This window comes from Corvus kubaryi, unplaced genomic scaffold (genome assembly GCF_017639235.1).
Source record: "Corvus kubaryi isolate FWS band 111438036 unplaced genomic scaffold, C.kubaryi_AGA036_p1.0 37334, whole genome shotgun sequence".
In the NCBI taxonomy this organism is placed as follows: Eukaryota; Metazoa; Chordata; class Aves; order Passeriformes; family Corvidae; genus Corvus; species Corvus kubaryi.
This window is the reverse complement of record NW_024581108.1, coordinates 1,743,025-1,763,169: the sequence shown is the minus strand read 5'-3', so window position 1 is coordinate 1,763,169 and position 20,145 is coordinate 1,743,025. Positions and strand designations below refer to the sequence as shown.

At 47.6% G+C, this 20,145-nt stretch overlaps 1 protein-coding gene across 2 annotated transcripts in view; it reads left to right on the top strand.

The window, feature by feature from the left end:
• NOTCH2 (notch receptor 2) overlaps positions 1 to 19,084 on the top strand; it is an 83,126-nt gene extending 64,042 nt beyond the window's left edge. For both annotated transcript variants that reach the window (XM_042029820.1, XM_042029821.1), the window contains exons 22-33: positions 1,274 to 1,519; positions 3,478 to 3,590; positions 4,103 to 4,632; positions 5,377 to 5,724; positions 5,973 to 6,115; positions 6,897 to 7,107; positions 7,725 to 7,818; positions 8,322 to 8,490; positions 12,805 to 13,106; positions 13,452 to 13,599; positions 13,851 to 13,948; positions 15,319 to 19,084. In XM_042029820.1, coding sequence (XP_041885754.1) covers positions 1,274 to 1,519; positions 3,478 to 3,590; positions 4,103 to 4,632; positions 5,377 to 5,724; positions 5,973 to 6,115; positions 6,897 to 7,107; positions 7,725 to 7,818; positions 8,322 to 8,490; positions 12,805 to 13,106; positions 13,452 to 13,599; positions 13,851 to 13,948; positions 15,319 to 16,659 — 3,743 coding nt within the window. In that variant the 3' untranslated portion in view covers positions 16,660 to 19,084. The remainder of the gene's footprint in view (positions 1 to 1,273; positions 1,520 to 3,477; positions 3,591 to 4,102; positions 4,633 to 5,376; positions 5,725 to 5,972; positions 6,116 to 6,896; positions 7,108 to 7,724; positions 7,819 to 8,321; positions 8,491 to 12,804; positions 13,107 to 13,451; positions 13,600 to 13,850; positions 13,949 to 15,318) is intronic.
• Positions 19,085 to 20,145: the final 1,061 nt, after the last annotated feature.

Here is a 20,145-nt window from a genome sequence, read left to right as displayed (position 1 = left end):
TCAGATAGAGCTAAATTCTTGGTTCATAAAGTAAATATAAGTATAATTATAGAATAATGTATTTGCCTCCTGCCCATGCTTATTACCAGTTCATTCACTTTAGTGTGGCTCTCAGCACATCTCCCCATTCTGGATAAGTGTTTATTTCATTGTAAATCATTGCACTACCAATTCTTCATGTATTGTTCTTAATATTATTCTTCAATTTAAAAAAAAAAAAAGGGCAAAAAAAGTGCAATAAAACAAAACCAGAAACAAACCTGCTTTTTAGGTCTCTACATCCAAGAGTGTATTTATGTACCAATATCTGCATTGTCAGAATTTCTGTATTCTACTAAATCCCCCACCCTCCTTTGAGAGGTTCTGAGTGTACTGCATTTAATCCTTCAGTCCTTCTTTGTTGAGATTAATTACTTTTTGGATGTGACAGATTTATTTTTTTTGTAAATGAAAGGAATTGGAGAAGATTTGATATAATTTTTTAGGACAGTAAAGCTTTTGTCCTGGCCCAGTCTGAAATTAATACTTTACTGATGCCAGTATAAGCATCCTCCATATTTAGGTGAATGATTTTACTTGCTCTGGTTGGAACAACAGTAATAACAGACAAAACTACTTGCTCAGCTTTCCCTCTCTGTCCCCTTGCATCTGTTATACCGTGCAGTGAAGGCAGAACCAGCACCAGACCTTGTCCCTTGAAAGGAAATCCCGCAGGGAGGAGAAGAAATTATACTCCCTAGCTGATGGCAGGGGTTCACTGTAGGTCCCCAGAAGCCACACTGGAGTAATCAGTGTTTCATCAGAGCTGCTTATCTGTTGGTTTGTTGTTGCTTGTTTTAATGCTGTTGCTACAAATGTTCTTTGTCCAGTTCCAGGGTTGCCTGAAGTGCAGGGCCTGATGGCAGCTCATAGCCTTTCAAGGACAGCACAGGGCTCCCGGGCTCTGTTCAGTCTCAGGGCTAAATTAAGTGCATCTTTTTTGGGCTTGGTTTGGTTTGGTGTTTTTAATTATGCCCTTAAATTAAGTCGAGTATGAAAGCTGCTAAGTACCAGTATGGCCTAGCATTGAGGACAGCCTGGATGTAAAACACATGTACCCTAAGCCTGCTCTGAGGCCGGCTGTCTGCAGAGGGTATGGAGTGTATTAAGCTGGGATCTTTACCTGCTTATTTCAGGGACTGTGTGTGACATGGCCTTAAAACTTGATGAGCAGTGTGGAAAAGGCAGCCATGGCACTGTATCCTCAAGCTGTCACTTTTTCCTGTGTTGACAGGCCGTTTCTGTGAGGAGAATGTTGATGACTGCATTTCAGACTCGGGAGCTCCTCGCTGCTTCAATGGAGGGCAGTGCATTGACCAGATCGGGGGCTACAGCTGCCTCTGTCCTCAAGGCTTCGCAGGAGAGCGCTGCGAGGGGGATATCAACGAGTGCCTCTCCAATCCTTGCAACCCTCGAGGGAGCCTGGACTGTGTCCAGCTGACAAATGATTATAGGTGCATCTGTCGCAGTGCCTTCACTGGTGAGTAGTCTTAAACATGCTTCCAATTTCACAGCAGTATCTTGAGAAATGGTAGTTCTTTCCCTTTCTGGCAGTGGTGTTATCTAGTCACTTCCCTTCACAATGTCTGATTGTTTCTCTACAACATGTCTCAATTTTTAAACCTTTCTTTTAAACCTTCTAAGAAATCTGGCTTCCAGAGCTGTCTCAGACAAAGGAATCTCCTGAGACACTTGGCTTCCAGGACTTTTCTTTCCCTGTGGTACTTTTCTTTCCTTCATAATTTCACATTTCTAGTATTGAAAGTGCAACAGTTCATGTTTCAGCTTCTCCATGGCTTTTCCTTTTGCAAAGCAGCATGTGCATTTTCTCTACAAATCAGTGTCATGGTATCATAATTAGCTTTCAGCCTCTTCTTCTACTCCTTGCTGCCTTTCCTCCTTGGTGACGTGGTCAGGATGGAGTATTCTGTGCATAGACAGGCTGCACATTCCTAGCTTGGTGATCCTTCCACAATCCAACTCTGAATCACAACTTTGCAAGAATTTCACACTGTGAGACTTATGTCTCACTCTCTCTAGAGCTCCTCTTTGTTAGTATTGCTGCTATTCTGCTTTCTGCCTCCCACTGGGCTTAAGTTTGGTCTAATAGTCTCCAGATGTCTTAACTTTCAGCTTTCCATTTTCCATGTCAGTTTAACTTCTTATGCATTCAGTTTTCCTCCATTAAAACCTTTTACTTTCCCTGCTTACCAGTGACTTTCCCTGCATGATTTACCAGCAGTTTTTATTCTTATTTTTTCTTAAAATTTAAAGATGCTGTGATTTTTCCACTAAATTTGTGAGTTTCAGATGCAAAGAAATCACAAAGACATAAATTTGAAGAATTCATGTAATAGTTTTTGAATGCATTACTTAGACTGCCAAAAGAAGTTCCTGAAAGAGTGATGTATGAGGGAAGTGGAGCTGGTGGGACACTGATGCAGGCCATCAGATGGGTTTATTTTAAGCCTGTCTGTTAAGGTTGTCTTTATGAATTATGCTTCATGTAGCTTCTGACCCTCATGGAAGGGTTGCTGGAACTTGTGGTGTGGGGAGTGCAGGCCTGCTGCAGCCCAGGAGGAGCAGGGAGAGCTGCTGTGTCTGACATGAAGTCTGTCTGGAAATGTTAGGCACAGAGGGGGAGCCTGCTTCCTCCTCTAGTTGTCTGTCTTCTGCACATTCCACATTGACCCTTCTTCCTGGGGAGGATGAGGTGGCTTTGCTGTGGTCTGTGACTGGTAGGATGCCAGGACTCTGTGGGCCATCCTGCCCTGTCTGCTCCTGTCTGCAAAGTCTTGGCTGCACATGTCTGGAGACTTCTATTAATGTTTTCCTAGGGGGTCCAAGTCATGCTTAGGTCATCGCCATCTTTTAGAAGTCTGCTGTCAGTTTGACTCTGGGAGGTGCTGCAAAACTGGTCAGTGCAGTAAGGCCTCTGTCTGGCTGATCAGTCTGAAGAGACTCTGCTTGGTTCTCCTGTTCACTCATGGTGCATCTGCTCCTGAGGGTTGTTCATTCATGTTACGGTGTGATTTGCCCTTGGACTCATTGAGCATCTCCTAAAAAGTAAAGTCTTAGGAACCCCCAAACTGGTGTAGTACATGACTTTCAGCCTCTCTGCCTGGCTGACTTGGAGGTGACAGTAGCAAATTCTGTCTTGTGCCATGTTGTGTGTGTTCTTGCAAAGGCAGACAAGGTCAGCTGTCTCCAAATACACCTTGTGGATTCTGGGGTTGGGCTTTGCTCTTTCACTGCTTAGGCAGCTACGTAGAGACCACATGCTATACAAAGAGATGCTCCCTCTCTTTTTGGAGGGAAAAGTCTCACTGAAGTGCTCAGCTCGCTGGTTATTCATAGGAGTGTTTTGCTTTGTGATGGCTTTTTGGAGTGAGCACACACACATTTCTCTGCTCTCCTATCCCTGTCCCTCCCTCTCAGGTCGTCACTGTGAGAGTGTGATAGACGTGTGTCCCCGGAAGCCTTGTCAGAACGGCGGTACCTGCGCTGTCGCCAGCAATATGCCCGATGGCTTCATCTGCCAGTGTCCTCCGGTAAGCACCATGTCCTCACACTGCACTGCCTGCCTCAGCTCTAGAGCTCTCTGGCTAGATTCTCACTGGTTCACTGTAGGTGAAGACTGGACACTCTTTACCCGCATCCCTTACTTCATCTACTTAGCAGGGAAACTCAGGGCTTCCACGTGCCCTAGGAGAGTGATGCTGCCTGTTGTTACCCCAAACAAGTATGGCCTCAAAGTATCATAGCTGATTTTTTTGTCTTAAACCTAGCATTAAATTACAACTGGTTTTTTGCAGTTTTCTGTGCTTACTGCAAGGTTCCCCTTGTTGGTGGCTCTTCTAGGCTGTTTTCAAAATGTAACAGAGCCTTGTGATTTCCTACTCCATCTATGAGGTTAGGTCCAGAAAGTCATGGCTTCTGCAATGAGGCTAGAGGAGTTACAGAGGAGAAAGGATTTGCCCATGACACCTTGCCTCCAGTCCTCAGAGTACTGAAGAATAAGTTTGTAAGACTGATTCTTTTGCCTTTTTTTTCCACCCCGTAGGGTTATTCTGGAGCAAAATGTGAGTTCAGCAGCCACAGTACTTGCGGACAAGTGAAATGCAAGAAGGGGGAGCAGTGCATCCAAACATCTTCTGGTCCCCGGTGCTATTGCCCCAAGCTGTCTGTGGGAGAGGAATGCCAGACTAACCCGGGTTGTGCCAGTGCCCCCTGCCAGAATGGGGGCAGCTGCCACCCTCATTCTCAGCCTCCTTACTATTACTGTCAGTGCCCTGTCCACACCCAGGGCAGCCACTGTGAACAGCCCGTAACTTTCAGCCCAGAGCCGCGAGGATGTCTGGATTCCCAGTGTGCAGAAAAAGCCAGGGATGGCTATTGTGATGAAGACTGTAACACTCATGCATGCCAGTGGGATGGAGGCGACTGCTCCCTGACAATGGAGGATCCTTGGGCCAACTGCTCCTCCTCGCTGCGCTGCTGGATGCTTTTCAATGGACAGTGTGACGAGTTCTGCAACACGCCCGAGTGCCTGTTTGACAACTTTGAGTGTCAGCAAAATAGCAGGACATGCAAGTAAGGCTCGATGCTGAGAACATTTTCTCTGTGTGACTAACATAGCTCCTGCCTGCTGCTCCCTTCTCTTCCATTGTTTCTCTTGCTGTCCTTGCTGAAAGTTTGGCATCAAGGAGTTTCTGCTGCTTTGTGTACGTCTCGTCTCTTTTTGGAATTTGTGTGCCGTGCACTAAGTTGATAACCTGAACAATGGTAATGTGTTAACCTGCTTGATGGATGTGCCCTGCTTTCCCTGGAAATGTAAATAGGAGGCATTTCGCCTTGTACTAGATCTTAATAGTACTACCTGCTATCCTGAATTTTTACAGGTATTGCTCCATACCAGCAATACCTGTATTTTAATCCCAGCTGTATTTGCTACCTCTGAATGTGTTTTCTAGCTTGTTTGTAGTGGCACTTATTTCTCTTCAGCTATTTGTGACAAATGCTACAGCTTTGAAGTGATGATTCTCCCTTGGTGAGGCAGGAGGTGTTAGATATCTCACTAAACAGAATAAGCAGTTCTCTTACACTTTTTCCAGAATTAAATCATGGGTTCTTGAGGTGTTCTGTGCTTCCTATTTTTACCCTCTCAGGCTGCGAGCTTATCCTGGAGTTGTATTTATTCTCCTTATATGCTGATTATGAGTGTTATTTTACCTCAAATGACAACAAAGAGTGTAAAACCTGGGCCCCTAGACTGCAGGTATGCTGTGCAGAGTGTGTCAGTCCTGCGTGCTGCCTGTAACCCTCTCACTACTGCAGGTATGACAAGTACTGTGCAGATCACTACGCAGACGGGCGCTGTGACCAGGGCTGCAACAGCGAGGAGTGCGGCTGGGACGGCCTGGACTGTGCTGGGGACAAGGCCGAGAAGCTGGCAGAAGGCACCCTGATCATCGTGGTCCTGATGCCCCCTGACGAGCTGCTGGGGGATGTCCGCAGCTTCCTGCGCACTCTGGGAACGCTGCTGCACACCAACCTGAGGATTAAGCTGGACTCCCAGGGGAACCCCATGGTATTTCCATACTATGGGGAGAAATCAGCAGCACGGAGCCGTCGATCGCTCGTGGTCGTTCGCAAGCACAGAGAACTGGAGCAAGAGGTTATTGGGTGAGTGGATCACTTTGCCTCCCGCTGGCCTTATTGTGCTGGTAACTCTTGCTTGTAGTTATGTGGGGCATTCTAGACTTTCTAGGGCTGTAGATTGTTTTTTAAATGGGAAAATGTAACACTATTGCAACTGCCTGGTTCAGTGTTGGGGTAGAAGGATTAATGTAAAAGGCTGCTGCAGTTTAACCTAGTGCTTCGGCCTAAGTTTCTGTCACTGACTTCTGTGCCCTCTTACTGTGTCTCTGCAGCACCAAGGTGTTCCTGGAGATTGACAACCGCCAGTGTGCAGAGGATTCAGAGCAATGCTTTCACAACACAGAAGCTGCTGCAGCTCTCTTAGCTGCTCAGGCCATCAAGGGCATGTTGCCCTATCCTTTCGTGTCTGTCCAAAGTGAGTAATTGCAGAGGAAAAATTGCTTCTGGAGGGAGGCAGTCATCAAACTTGGGCTTGCAAAATACTCAGATTATTGATCATCATCGTCTTGTGTCTCAGTGTTCAGTATGGTTTCTGGGAGCTAACTTGGTTGTCCCCAGTTATAGGGGTATGTTTGTGCAAAGTGCACAGAGGGGACATCTGGTTAGTAAGACAGGACATTTAATTAAGAGCCCAGTCATTTTAATACTTGTAGAATCAGTAATCTCTTGTACTACAGCATTGCAGTGGTGATCTCTGCACTAAAACCATTTATGTGCTTCAAGCCATGAATTCAGTGGAAAAGGTGCCATTTAGAGAGAAAAGCTGGGAGGCATTCCTCAGTCCAGTCTACCAGATGTTTTCTTCTCTGACCATATGTAATCTCTTTGATTTCTGCTCCCTCTCCTTCAGTCTGAGGCTCAGCTGCAGACTTGTACTAGATTGGCATTATTGCTTTTCCTAGTTGGGTCACACTTGTATCTTCATGTAGATCAGCTCCCTCTATGCTGAGGGTGGCTGGAGGAAGGAGCAAGGTCTTTGATTCAGCAGCCATATACTCGAAAAAATACTTTGAGAAACCAGACCAGGGGAGGCCAAAAAGAAGAGATATGTGCTTAAAACAGTCTCAGTGAAGCCTAAACTCTCTATAGAGACAATATGTTCCCTGTGGGAAGGACTGTGAGAAAAGAGAGTCTGTAGATTGGAGATTGTTGTCTCCACTTTGTTAATCACACTGTATTTTAACTGGAACTTTTAGGTGAGCCCTTGTTACCACCAAAGACCCAGCTGCTTTACCTGCTTGCTGTGGCAGCTCTGATCATCCTGCTAATCCTTCTCTTGGGTGTGATGATGGCGAAGCGTAAGCGCAAACATGGTTCTCTGTGGCTCCCAGAGGGGTTTATCCTGCGCAGGGATCCCAGTAACCATAAACGCAGAGAGCCCGTTGGGGAAGACGCTGTTGGACTCAAGTAAGTTTGCACTTAGGCCACTGACGTTCTGTTTATTAGTGGCTTAGAGGATTTTGAGAATGTGGCTGATATATGTTTCATCAAAGGCATTTAACTCCAATAGAGAAAGCTTCCTTTTAAGATAGAACTTCTCAGGCTATTCCTCTAAATTTAAAAACACCTGTTTTGGACAGAAGAATTTTAATTAACTGTAATGTATAAAATGCCAGCAAGGAATCTGATCTCCTGGTTTTGTTTGGTTTTCTGACGCTGAGCAGTATAGATCAGCAGCCAGGTACTGTTTGCCTAATTTTTTCCTGGAATAGGTGCAGCCTTTTTAGGTTGATAGATGACAACAAACTTCTAATATCTCTAGCTCAATGCATCAAAGAAGTGACTCAGAAATAATGGCAAGTTTCAAAAGTTTTATGCAATTTTGGCTTGCCACTGAATTAAACAACTTTGCAGTTCTAAGTGCATTTAATGCCACTGTTGGCTGCCTGAAATTTGTAATTCCTTGATTCCTCTGTTTGTAACCTACCAAACTTACAAGCAGCCTGCTGTTAGTCTCTGCAGGGTAAGTAGCAGAAGTAGCTCCTGCTCAGCCTGCAATGTGATATATCCTCCTTGTTTGTCAGAAATCTGTCAGTCCAGATACCAGAGGGTAACCTGGCTGATCCTGGAACAACTGAGCACTGGGCAGGTGATGGGCCTCAGCCAAAGAGAGCTAAGGTAAGGAGCTCCAAGACTTAAATACTATCTGAAACTGCTAGTGGGACAAACATCTGCTTTAACTTCCCTTGCTCAAAACCTCCCTTGGCCTAGGGATTTGTAATGTACTATTAATGGTATCTGAGGAGCAAATCCTCAGGTTAACACTGCCACCACAGGCTGGTGGAGAAAGTAGAGAAAGTACCTTCTGTTCCACTGTCCCCTCCCTACTGCAGCAAAAGGGACAAGAAGGTTAATGTAATGTCTTGCAGTTCAGGCCTGATAATGTACGGTGGAGGTATGAAAGCTGAGAATGCCAAGCAGAAGCAAATGGAGAGCACCATTAGCTTAAAAGAAAACAAAACCCCCTAAAATAACAAGAAAGCAAACAAAATACCAAAACACAACAAACATCCCCACCCAAACTCCAAGAAACTGCCAAAACTAAGAACACCCTGAGGACTTTCAGTATCTTTGGCCACTTGATGGGTATTTTGAAGCAACTGCTTGTTTCCTGTGCCCAGGCTGAGGACCAGGCCTTGCTGCCAGAAGGTGATGAGCAGATAGACCAGCGCCAGTGGACACAGCAACACCTGGAGGCAGCAGACGTCTGCGGGAGCACCTCACTCGCCCTCACACCCCCTCAGGCAGATCAAGAAGTGGATGTTCTGGATGTCAATGTCAGAGGGCCAGGTCAGTACTCAAGAGTGTCTGTGTGTCCTGCCAGTCACCCACCAACCCCCCCTGTCTCCAATGGCTGGGGCTGCTAATGTTCAAAATTAAATGGAGTGTGCAGGAGCACCAGCAGAAATGTTATGGTGCTCAAGGAAAGCACAGGGTGCACTCCAGAAAAGAAAGCTGGAAAGGTTAAACCATGGTCTGTAGCACATGGAATATCATGTAGCCAGGAGAGAAAGAGTTCGCTTAGCAAACACCTGTAAAATCTCATTTATAACAGTGTGTACCTAAGCGATATTGTCAGAAATTCTGAATGCATAATCCTGCTGGAAATAACCCCCAGTTTCTCCAGCAGGATCACTGCAGAGATCTATGCCAGACTTCTCTAACTTAGCACATTTTATGAGGTGTCTGTTGTCAGTTGTGGAAGCAACTGATCGCCTTTTCCTGAATAAGATGACTTTTTGGCAGACAGTCTGCCCTCATTAGCAGCATGTGAGGTGTCTGTCATGGAACAGAGCAGCAATGCAGCTCTGTTGTTTCTGTTGTTCATGAATTTTTTTATTCCTTGATTTATATCTTCAGCTTATGATGATGAACTCATTGAATTCAAAACTGAACTGTGGACTTTGAAGGTTTCTTTAACATGCAGACAGGCTTGCTCTCCCTCAGTCCCAAATGACTAGATGCCCTGGGAACCGTCTCCTGCTTTTTATGAGTGTAGTACTAAAGCTGTATAAGCTGGTAAGGGACTGGGTGGGTCATCTGGTAATAACTGGTCTCTGGGTTCTGAGAGGAGACAGTTGACCAAGAACTTTATTCTGGTTGGAAGAGCTGCAAACATGGCTCTTGTTCATATGCAGAGAGGTGATGCTGATGATATTGCTGTGGTTCCTTTTTTTATTGAGTTTTGTGGGAATATTTCCATGCAGTATAAGGATGACTGGATCCATTCTCTCAGTTCCTTTCTATTGTCTTTTCTGCTCATTGACCCGTTAGCTCTCCTAAATGCAAAGAGAAGGAGGGATTTCTGTGTAACGAGTGTGAGAACATAAACCATCCGTTTCTGCCAAATTTAAGCTTTTCTTTATTTCCCCTATTGAATCTTCTAGTTGTGTGGCAGGGTAAAAGCTTTCCAAGTACAGGCAGTAATGTTTTTAAGACTCCAGACTGCTTATTTTCATGTTCACCCAAAGCTTTGTCCAACAATAGCAATGAAATAATACTGACCTGTGAGTAGTTTTCCTGCCATCCAGATACAATTGTGAAGCTTGCAGCAAGCTGCTCTAAGTTATTTCTCTCTGTGGCATCAGAAGCAAGCAGCTGTCAGGACCAGAAATAATTTTAAAAGTCTGAGAGATGTTGGAATAACAGGTTAGTAAGAAGGGGTAGGATTCCTCACAGTTAATGTGGCTGTTTCTCTGCCCTGGCCACCCTCACTTTTGCAGGCAGATAGAAAAAATGGGCCCTTCTGAGAGGTAGTTCCCCTGTGTCCCAAGAAGTCTGAGAACTGGAGAGTTCACACCCCAGTAATGCTTTGCTGCCCCTAATTAATTACAAAGGGTGTTCAGGCTGACTGACTTGAGTGTGGGTGTCTGGGCTGGAGCCATCTGAAACTGGGTGAGTTAGATCCTGGCTGCAGGTGCAGATTGAACAGTAGAGATCTCTTCTAGAGAGAGGAGAAACACCTCAGTATACCAAGGGTTTGTTCCCTCTCTTAACCCAGCACCTTCTGCAGCCTCTCAAATTTAGAGGGATCCAGGAGCTCCAGTGTCCTCCAGAAGCATTGCCTAGAGATTTTGCCTGTGGGTTCCTTACATCCCAGCTTTCAGTACATTGTGCCTGACCTTCAGGTGTACCTGTCTGGTGAACTCCTGACTTTGCTATCTCACTCTGCATTTTACATGTACTCAGGGGCTGTCCTACTGAAAGACAGCAAACAGAAGAGTTTTCATAAAATGCTGCCACCACCTTTGTCTCCCCATGCTATTCTTTTACTGTGTCCCCCAGAGCACTGAGGACATTCTTTTCTCCAGAGTTATTGTGAGTGTGTAACCAGGGAAATGCAATTATAGGCATAACTGGTAACACCACCTATAATTAAAATTGATGAACTGTCCCTATTATATGCCCCCCTTTTTTTTTTCAATTACTAAAACTTCATTGGTTTAGACTGGAATTTTCCATGCTGGGTGTCTGCCTCCAGCTGGATGTTTTTGGGTTCTTTTCCAGCTCTTTGAGAGAACAAGCTGGAAGGAGGAAAAAAGACATTGTGTCCACAGCTTTTTTTTCTCTAGTAGTCCATCAAGCACTTAATTGTGACTGTATAGCTGGATGTGCTTTTGCTAGCCTCATAAAACCAGCCGTGTGTGGCTAACTTGCAAGGCTCTTAAAAGAGCTGCACGTACCTGAGAAACTTTGTGGAGGGGGTGGCAGCTAATTATTCCAAGGATTTAATGCTGTGCTATAGCTGTGTCCCTGTGGAGCAGCTAGGCATGATTGTCCAGGACAACTGCAGTGATTGAGCAAGACCTATCCTGCAAATGGTTTTTCCCAGAGCTGTGGTGCTGGAGGAAAGGAAAGCTCCTTTCTGTGCTCTGTCTCTCTGCTCTTTGTCTTGTGGCAGTACGGAGGAGACCACAGCCTGACTGGAATACTGAGGAGTGTTCATTTGGGACAAGGGAGCAGAGCCAGCAGTGGGAGGGAGAAGCACAAAAGGAGGTATAGCTTTGGAGAGCAGGAGAGAGGGTCTATAGACAGGACTGGATCTTGGAACTGAACCCGGGCCCAACGTCAACACTTCACTGCCGTCCAACAAATCCTGGGAAAGGAGCCGGGTGGAAGGCTGTGTGTCCTGTGGTGGTGAGCCACTAGGAGGAGCGTGCATGCTGCTGGAGCCCGGGCAGAGCCTGCTCCTCGCTGTGCCCCGGCTGGAGCCGTAGATTTCTAGAAAGTTTTGGAACTGTCCTAAAGCAGAGCCAGGAAGGCTCAGTGATCAGAAGCTGGGAAATGGGAGCAGGGCATTACAGCTCTGTGTGTTACTTTCAATAGGAGATACCACCTTGTTTATGTGCACAGAACCTCATTATGTGTGGTGCACTGTGACTGGGAGCTGTGCAGGCAGAGAAGCTGTTGTTTGTCCCCTGCTTGCCCATGGGATAAATCAGATACTTGCTGAAAAGATTGTCTTGTAAGTCTGCTAGTAAGCTCCAGTGGAGTGATTAGCACAGAGTGTGGTTCACTTCTGCTGCCATCTCAGTCTCTCTTACGTTCCAGGTGCCTCTGAAGGGTGTGCAGTAAAGCAGTAAAATCAGTAAGGAAGCATCAGTGTCTACAGCTGCAGTCTTTGGGTTTTAGCGAACATCACGTAACATTCAGAGGCTGCTGAAACTGAAGCACTTGGCATTTTTATGGATTGCTGAAAATACATGGAGATGTTTTAAATCTTAATTATCCTGCATCAAGGAGGGTATTAACAAGAGTGAAAAATCAGCAGCGTGAGGTGGTCTTCCTGCACTGTTCTCTCTGATCAGCAGAGAGGGAGATTCATCCAAGGGAGATAAGTTAAATTAGAGGTTTGGAGGAGCCTTCCTCTGTCCACTGACAATGCAGGGAACCTGGTTGGACAAGTGTGACTAGCCTTTGTGGACATCCCATCAGTGTGAACTCATCACTAGAGGCTTGAAGAGAATAAGACCAGTATCTCCTACAGTACTCAGACTGTGTGAGAGTATTCATCCTGGGACATTTGTCAACTTTGAGTGCTTGACTGTCACAACTTCAGGGTCCTTCTCATGATAATCTTGCTGTAGATAGGAAGGCTTTTGTCTGCATTTCACTTCAGGTTAATATCCAAAGTGAATGTCACCAATGTCACCAATAATCAGTGGCTAGTTGCTCAGCAATTTTTCCTTCAACTGTTTCTTTTCCCCAGGGATGTGATTAGAACATCTATATGAACAGTTACACTTAGTTGTCAGACAACTTTGATTTTTATAGACCTTGCTTCTATTTTGGAATTCATCTAGCCTTTACTTTTTGTGGAAGTTTTCCACTTCAGCAGCAAAGGCTTTTTTGTCCTACAATGATCTTAGTCTTTAGAGGAATATCTTAAGTTTTTTTGGGGTTGCAGTAGGTACTAATGTCCTACTAGGATGGAAAACAACTCGCTAACTCTGTTGGGCTTTAAGAAAAGAGAACAGGTCTGGGTTAAAGCAACTGGAGGGATTGTCTGTAGCTGTAGGTGCTCAACGGGGGAGGGATTGTGGGAAGGTTTCCATGCCTTTGCTTCACTGCCAGGTTACTGTATCACCATCTTCCCCACTGCAGATGGATGCACTCCGCTGATGTTGGCATCTCTGCGTGCGGGCGGCTCCGACATCAGCGAGGATGACGAGGACGGGGAAGACTCCTCAGCAAACATCATCACAGATTTGATCTACCAGGGAGCCAACCTGCAGGCACAGACAGACCGCACTGGGGAGATGGCTCTGCACCTGGCAGCCCGTTACTCCAGAGCTGACGCTGCCAAGAGGCTCCTGGATGCCGGGGCGGATGCCAATGCTCGGGACAACATGGGACGGACGCCCCTGCACGCAGCCGTGGCTGCTGACGCCCAGGGGGTCTTCCAGGTATGGCCATTGGACAGCTCTGGGCTCTGTATTTATAGGAGCCTGTCCAAGCTATGCTCTGTTCACTCACAACCCCGCTCTCGTGCCTTCCACAGTGCAGTGGCCAGGCAGAGCTATTTTACATCCAGTTTCCTCGGGTATTCATAGCTTGAAGAACTCAGCATGCATAAATCATCTAGCATGTATTTATTTGGTCTGTTTGCCCCTGTCACCTGTTTTCTGGGTCCTTGCATTTCAGTGCTCAGGCTGCTTTGTCATTGTAAAATTTCTCTTGAGATTCTGCCAAATCCTCAGTTTTGGTCTGTAGTTGTATTGAAAAAAAATCTGTCTTCCCCTGTTGTCCAGATCCTGATCCGTAACAGAGTGACAGACTTGGATGCTCGGATGAATGATGGGACGACCCCATTAATTCTGGCTGCACGTCTGGCTGTGGAAGGGATGGTGGCTGAGCTCATTAATTGCCAGGCTGATGTGAATGCCGTAGACGACCATGGTAATGTGGACACCATGTACCAGGCTGGGCAAATATTTGGCCTGGTGTGAGCAGGGAGGGGTGGGTTCTGCTCTCCCAGAGTGGGGGCTGTTAATGAATTCTGTAGCTAAATCACACACTGGGCTCTCCTGCAAAGTCCCCCAACAGTAATGAACAACTGGCTGCTGCACAGTGGCTTGGTTAAACAATCCTGGAGGAGAAGCAAAATAACTCCTTGGTTTGTTACTGAAGTTGTTGGGTTTTCCCTGCAGGTAAATCTGCTCTTCACTGGGCTGCTGCTGTCAACAACGTGGAAGCAACACTAGTACTGCTGAAAAATGGAGCCAACAGAGACATGCAGGATAACAAGGTACAGTGTGGGGGTGCTCAGCAAGCCTGTGCTTCCTAACTCAAAGCATCTCTTCGCTGTTAGTACTGAACTAAGTTCAGATTTTCTAAACTGGGTGCTCAGTGCAGGTCTTCCAAAGCCAGACTGTGAGTTCTCCCTATGTGCTCAATGTCTTACAGGGTTTCTGATACCTGAGAGCAGTTCCCTTCCTTGTTTGGCCAAGTGCTGGGCATCAATGCTGTCCTGCTTTCCTGGCAGGGAAGGAATGCAGTACATAGTCAGTGGTGTGTGAGAGCAGCAGGTGAAGTGCTGCTGGTGTCAAACAGCTGGATTTCAGTTAGCAGAGAGAAAGGTATCTGGCAGCACAGCAGCAATTGTGTCCTGTCATGTTTCCAGGGATCTCAGTGCAGGGTGGATATGGGGGACAAGCCCCTCTGTTTGACTGTCTGCATTGTGCACATGTTCTGTAGCTTCACTATTAGTTCTTGTTGTGTCTTAGTCCCTGATTTCTCTCCCCTGACTAAAGTTTCTTCTTTGGATTATTATGTATTGCTCTGTGGATTTTAAAGCTAATGATGCCATGATGATTTTTTGCCTTTTCTTTTATACCCCTTTATATACCTTTTTATAGCTTTTGTATTCTTAGTGTTTTTTAGCCTACATTCTTAGACTTATTTGTCAAGCTAAGAGACATTTTAGAAGCTTCGTAGTTAGGGATCAGTGTGCCCCAGACCCCAAGGTCCTCTCCAGAACACATTCTGTAAACTAAGATAGAACCATCCAGGGGAGGGTTCCTTGGGGAGGGGGGGGCTCATTGAAGCCTCTCATTGGGGAATCTTTGATAGGTATGCTAATTAGTAAGACCTATAATGAAATACCCGATCTTTTGGGGGGGGGGGGCCTTGCGGGGTGCATTTTGGCACATTCCACCTGGACGTGGTGCACCTAAGGTTCCTTGAAATAAATACAGAGGTAAAATCCCTTCTTCCCTTCTAGCTGTGTTTGATTCTTGATTTTAAGACCAGGAAAAGGCATCTCTACCAACAAGCTGCAGTTCCTCACTGGGCTGTTTTAGCCTTTTGTACCTTTCCTTTAAAGGGAGCAATGGGAGAAAGGCACCAAGTGCTTTCATGGTTCCTCCAAGCGTCCAGGGCCCAATAGTGCCCTTCCTGCTGAGATAGTTCAGCCTGTGCTCCACTGATGTGTATGAAATTATCTGTAATCTGCCTTTTTCAGTGGGCACTTCTCAGGGTGGATGGGCCTTGGAGACTGTTAATGTGACACTGCATTCAACAGTGCTTCCCAGGCTGCCACAACAAAAGGGGCTGTGAGCTGTACCTCAGTCCCCCCACACCGAAGCTGCTAAACTATTTTACTCTCTGTTTTTCCAGGAGGAGACTCCACTCTTCCTCGCTGCTCGGGAAGGCAGTTTTGAAGCTGCAAAAATCTTGCTGGACCATTTTGCCAACCGAGACATCACGGACCACATGGACCGGCTGCCCCGGGATGTGGCCCAGGACCGGATGCACCACGACATCGTGCAGCTCCTCAATGAGTACAATGTGGCCCACAGCCCCGCCGGGCACCCCGGGGCCATGCTGAACTCTGCCCTCTCCCCAGTCATCTGTGGCCCCAACAGGTCCTTCCTCAACCTGAAACACGCTTCACTAAGCAAGAAGTCGCGGAAACCGAATGCCAAAGGCATGCCCACCAGCCTCACCAAAGATGCAAAGAGGAGAAGGAAGAAGTCCCTCAGCGAGGGGAAAGGGCAGTTTTCGGAGAGCTCAGTGACCCTGTCACCGGTGGATTCCCTGGAATCGCCCCATGCTTTTGCATCTGAACCAACCTCTTCTCCTGTGATGCCCTCACCAGGGGTGCTGCACTCGTCGCCCAGCTCGCTGCTGACCGCTCCATCGGTGCAGGCTGCGCACACCATGTCCTTCTCCAACCTCCACGAGATGCAGCCCTTGGGACGTGGGTCCAGCACGGTGCTCCCATCTGTCAGCCAGCTGCTCTCTCAGCACAGAACCACCCCTCCCAACAGTGGGCTTGGCAGGCTCCGGCCAGGCAACGTCTCCACTGAGTGGATGAACCGCATGGAGGTGAACGAGTCCCAGTACAACGAGATGTTTGGCATGGTGCCCCAGGTGGTGCATGCTCACCCCAGTGTTTCTCAGCAGAGCGGCTTGGTTCAAGCAGATGCAAAGCACCTGGGGGTGTCCAGGGAGTCTTTGCCACCCATCATGACTTTCCAGCTGGTTCCCAAGGGCAGCATAAACCAGCAAGCACTGCCACAGCAGGCCCAGTCAAACTGCGCTCAGAACATGGCTGGCCCTCTTAGCTCCATGTACCAGATCCCAGATCTAGCCCAGATGCCCAGCGCCTCGTTCTCCATGGCTGCCATCCCTCAGCAGGATGGGCAGGTGGCTCAAACGGTCCTCCCGGCCTACCACCAGTTCCAGAGCTCGATGGGGAAGTACCCCACGCCTCCCTCCCAGCACAGCTGCTACTCCTCGGCCACAGAACGGACTCCTAGCCACAACCGGCACTTACAAGGGGAGCACCCGTACCTGACTCCGTCGCCCGAATCTCCAGATCAGTGGTCAAGCTCTTCCCCACACTCTGCCTCTGACTGGTCTGATGTGGCAACCAGTCCCAGTAACAACCAGCGCGGGCCAGCGGCCGCTCACATGACAGAGCAGCAGCGGAACAACATGCAGGTGTACGCCTGAAGGCTGCCCAAGGTGCAGCCCGACTAAAGTGGACTCCAGAACTCATGAAGGTCTTCCAGGATGGAAATGAAGAACCATTTTAGTATCCAAGAGTCTTAATGAGCCCAGGATGTTCTTTCGTTGGAGGGACTGTGGTCGCTGTAGACTTGTATGCTTTTATGCTAAACAGAGAACTGTAGAAGCTGGTGATGGAGAAGACCAGCTGGGTCACTTCTAACCAACTCCCACGCACCTTGGATGTGACTGCTGTCTGCACTGGATTCTCCAGTCTGCTTTTAAACATGTTCCACCGTTGCTTTGGGGAGACAGCTCTTCAGCTTAATACATCTTGTGGTCATTTCTCCAGAAATTTAGCCAAAACCAGCTTTGTATCCTTATTTTGTTACTCCTTCTGTTACCCACGTAACCTCTCTCTGAAGCACCTTCTACTAGTTCTCCTCAAGTTCAAGTTGCCTTGTCTTGACACAGCTCAGAGCTGCACTCACATTCCTAGACCCTCTCCTTCCCTCGTCCACTCTTGCTCAGCAAGCGAGCCGGACCTCCCAAAACCACCTGCAGGTTAAGTGACACCTCCTGTCACACAGCTTCACCCTTCCCTCTTCAAGAGTCTTTGTCTTATAGAGACCCACTAACACCCCTTAGTGTTCTCACTGCCTGCTCCCCAGGTATTATGAGATTATATATACATATAGTCTTTTTAGGTTGTTTGTTTTGTTATTTGCCCTCCTGAAAACGCTGGTCTGACCTGGTCTTCCTGCCACGGTGGCCCATGGGCACATCTCTCCAGTGTTGTGTGTCTCTTCCCTGAGACGCCCCTGACCATTTTGACACACTACCCTCCCCGTGCCCCCATCCTGCCAGGAGTGTCCATGACTGCCTTCGTGGGCTCCCATGCCAGAAGAGATGCACTGCAACTGATACAGGCCTTTTGGGAAGCTCTTGGGATGAGCACGAGTGTTTCAAAAACTGGTAACACAAGCTCCCAGCGTTCTTGCACAGTAGTCCCCTCCCCTCCATCCAAGGGTGGCTGTGTGTCCTGTCCTCCAGATACCATATGCTGCCTCTTTATGGTAGTATCAAGAAGTGTCAAACATGTGGTTACATGTTTGCTGTGTGTGTCCTTCTGCGTCAGGAATGACATCCAGCCCTTTGGAAAGTGTCCCTTTTGCTCCAGCCCTGGGTCGGAGCTGCCTTGTCTTCCCCTCCCAGTGCGTGGAGGCTGCAGCACTGACTGACGAGCGGGCTTCCAGCAGCAGGAGCAGTGTGCCAGAAGCCAGGAGCTGGGCTGTGGCAGCAGACCAAATAGCCGGGAAACCATTGCCTCCTGCAGTTTGGTTCACAGGTTTGGGGCTGCCCTCTGCTCTCAGCTTCAGCCTGTGTTGAGATTTCCCAGCCGAGGTGCCCCACGTGCTCTGTGGGACAGCAGGGCTGTTCGTCCTGCGGCTCTCCCGATAGTTTTGGAGTTGTGGAAGCCAGCTGTCACTGACCTTAGACAAACAGCCGCTCTTTCTGCTTTGTCCACAAGAGTAGCGCTTCTCTGAAGGGCTCCAGACCAGCCAGCAGCTGAAGTGAACATTCGTGGGGATGGTTTGCTCCTACCTCTTCAGGGGAACGCTGCAGACACGTCTTCCAAAGAGCTCGGGACTGTTGGCTGCTGCCAAAGGACTGAGGGCTTCTCCTCTCCGAGCAGGCCATCCAACACCCTACCGTGTACAGTATTGTCTCTGGTGTTTCTTTCCATTCTCATCAAGAGTCAAAGTTGCTTTCTTTTTTTTTTTTCCAATTCCACTCTATGGTACATGAAGGCAGGGCCTCAGGAGGAGCTGGTTCCCGGGGCCGTCACTTTGGGCTGAAGTTTTTAATTCTGTGTGAAGTTACTGCTTTTCACGGCGCACACAGCGTTCCCCAGCACGCTCGCTGCAGCGTGGCCTCTGAAGTTTAGCTGCAGCCGACTCAGACCTCCAGGGAGGGGCCTGCAGCCTCCTGGGGGTCTGTCCAGGTACACGTTTCACTGCGAATAATGAAGTGTTGCTACATCTATGCTGAAGAAACAAAGGGCTTTTGCTCGTTAGCCCCAAATAACCAAGTGCCTTTTTATATATGTGGCTACCTTTTACAAGATGAGTGCTTTCTGTGGAATGAAGCCAGTTCCGTGCCTGGCCTGTTAATACAATGGCCCTCTGCCTTTCTTCTCTTTTTTTTTTTTTTTTATTTTTTTAACTACTTGTAAAGATAATATCTCCTTAAGGTGGTATTTTATCTCATAAGTTGTAGAGTAACCATTCACACAGCAGCATTTTCCTATATTAATAATGGAAAATATTTGCTTATTTTTTACATTTTTTATAAAAGTCTTTTATGAAAATAGTTGCTGCCAAATGTATAAGCAATTTTTATCCCCAGAATAAAAAGTATGTGCCCAGTGTCTGTGTGCTGCTATTTTCATTTGTTTTCCTGGCTACTGTGGCACAGCCACCAGATTATAAATTAATCAGTGGTGCTGTCTCAGCACCACATGAACCCCACCACTTAGCTCCACCCAAGGGAGCTGGAAGCAGCCTGGTGTGTGTGTAGCAGATGGATTTTGGGTCTCTTAGTTATCTGAGAAGGAAGCAGTAACTGGCAGCCAAGCATCTGGGCATACTGGGAAGGATGGGGAGGACTGGGATAGGCCCTTTCTTAGGCACTTTGGATAAGAGTTCTTGCTTGCCCGTGGGAGCCAGGGAAGGGCTGGGGCATTTGTGTGGCTGTTAGAAAGGTGGTGAGCGAGGGTGGGTCGGGCAGTGGTCAGTGGATCTGTGGATTCGCTCGCTCTCTCAGGTCCTGCGTGCTTCCCTTGGCTGTTTCTGTCCTTCCAGCAGGGAAGAACACCCTCATCCCTGGAGCTGAGGCTGCCCCCCTGGCTTTGTCTCAGCAGTTGACGCATAGAATCCCTGAGGTAGAAACAGCCCCCTAAGATCATAGAGTCCAACCTTTAACCTGGCGCTGCTGTGTTCACCACTAAACCATGTCCCCAAATGCCACATACAGATGGGTTTTGAACATTACAGGGATGGTGACTCCACTACTTTCTGGGCAGTCTGATCCAATGCCTGACTGCCCTTTCATTGACAAAATTTTCCCTTGTATCCTCTCCAAACCTCCTGTGGTGCAACTTGAACCCATTTCCTCTCATTCTGTTGCTTCTTACCTGGGAGAAGAGGCCAACTCCCACCTGTTGTCTACAGCCTCCTTTCAGGTTGTTGAAGAGAGTGATAAGGTCCCCCCTGAGCCTCCATTTCTCCAGACTAAGAGCATGGAGTGATCTTGCAATCTCTGAAACAGGGAATCACCACTCCTCTGTACTGGCCTCAAGCTTGACCAGTTTGACTTGAGCAGTCAGAAAACAAACTGTCAGTAGCTGCCATGCTGTATTGGGAGCACGGAGGTGCCACTGGAGCCTTGGGCTCCACTGGTGCTCACGTGGCTGTTTTCCAGCTCTCACTA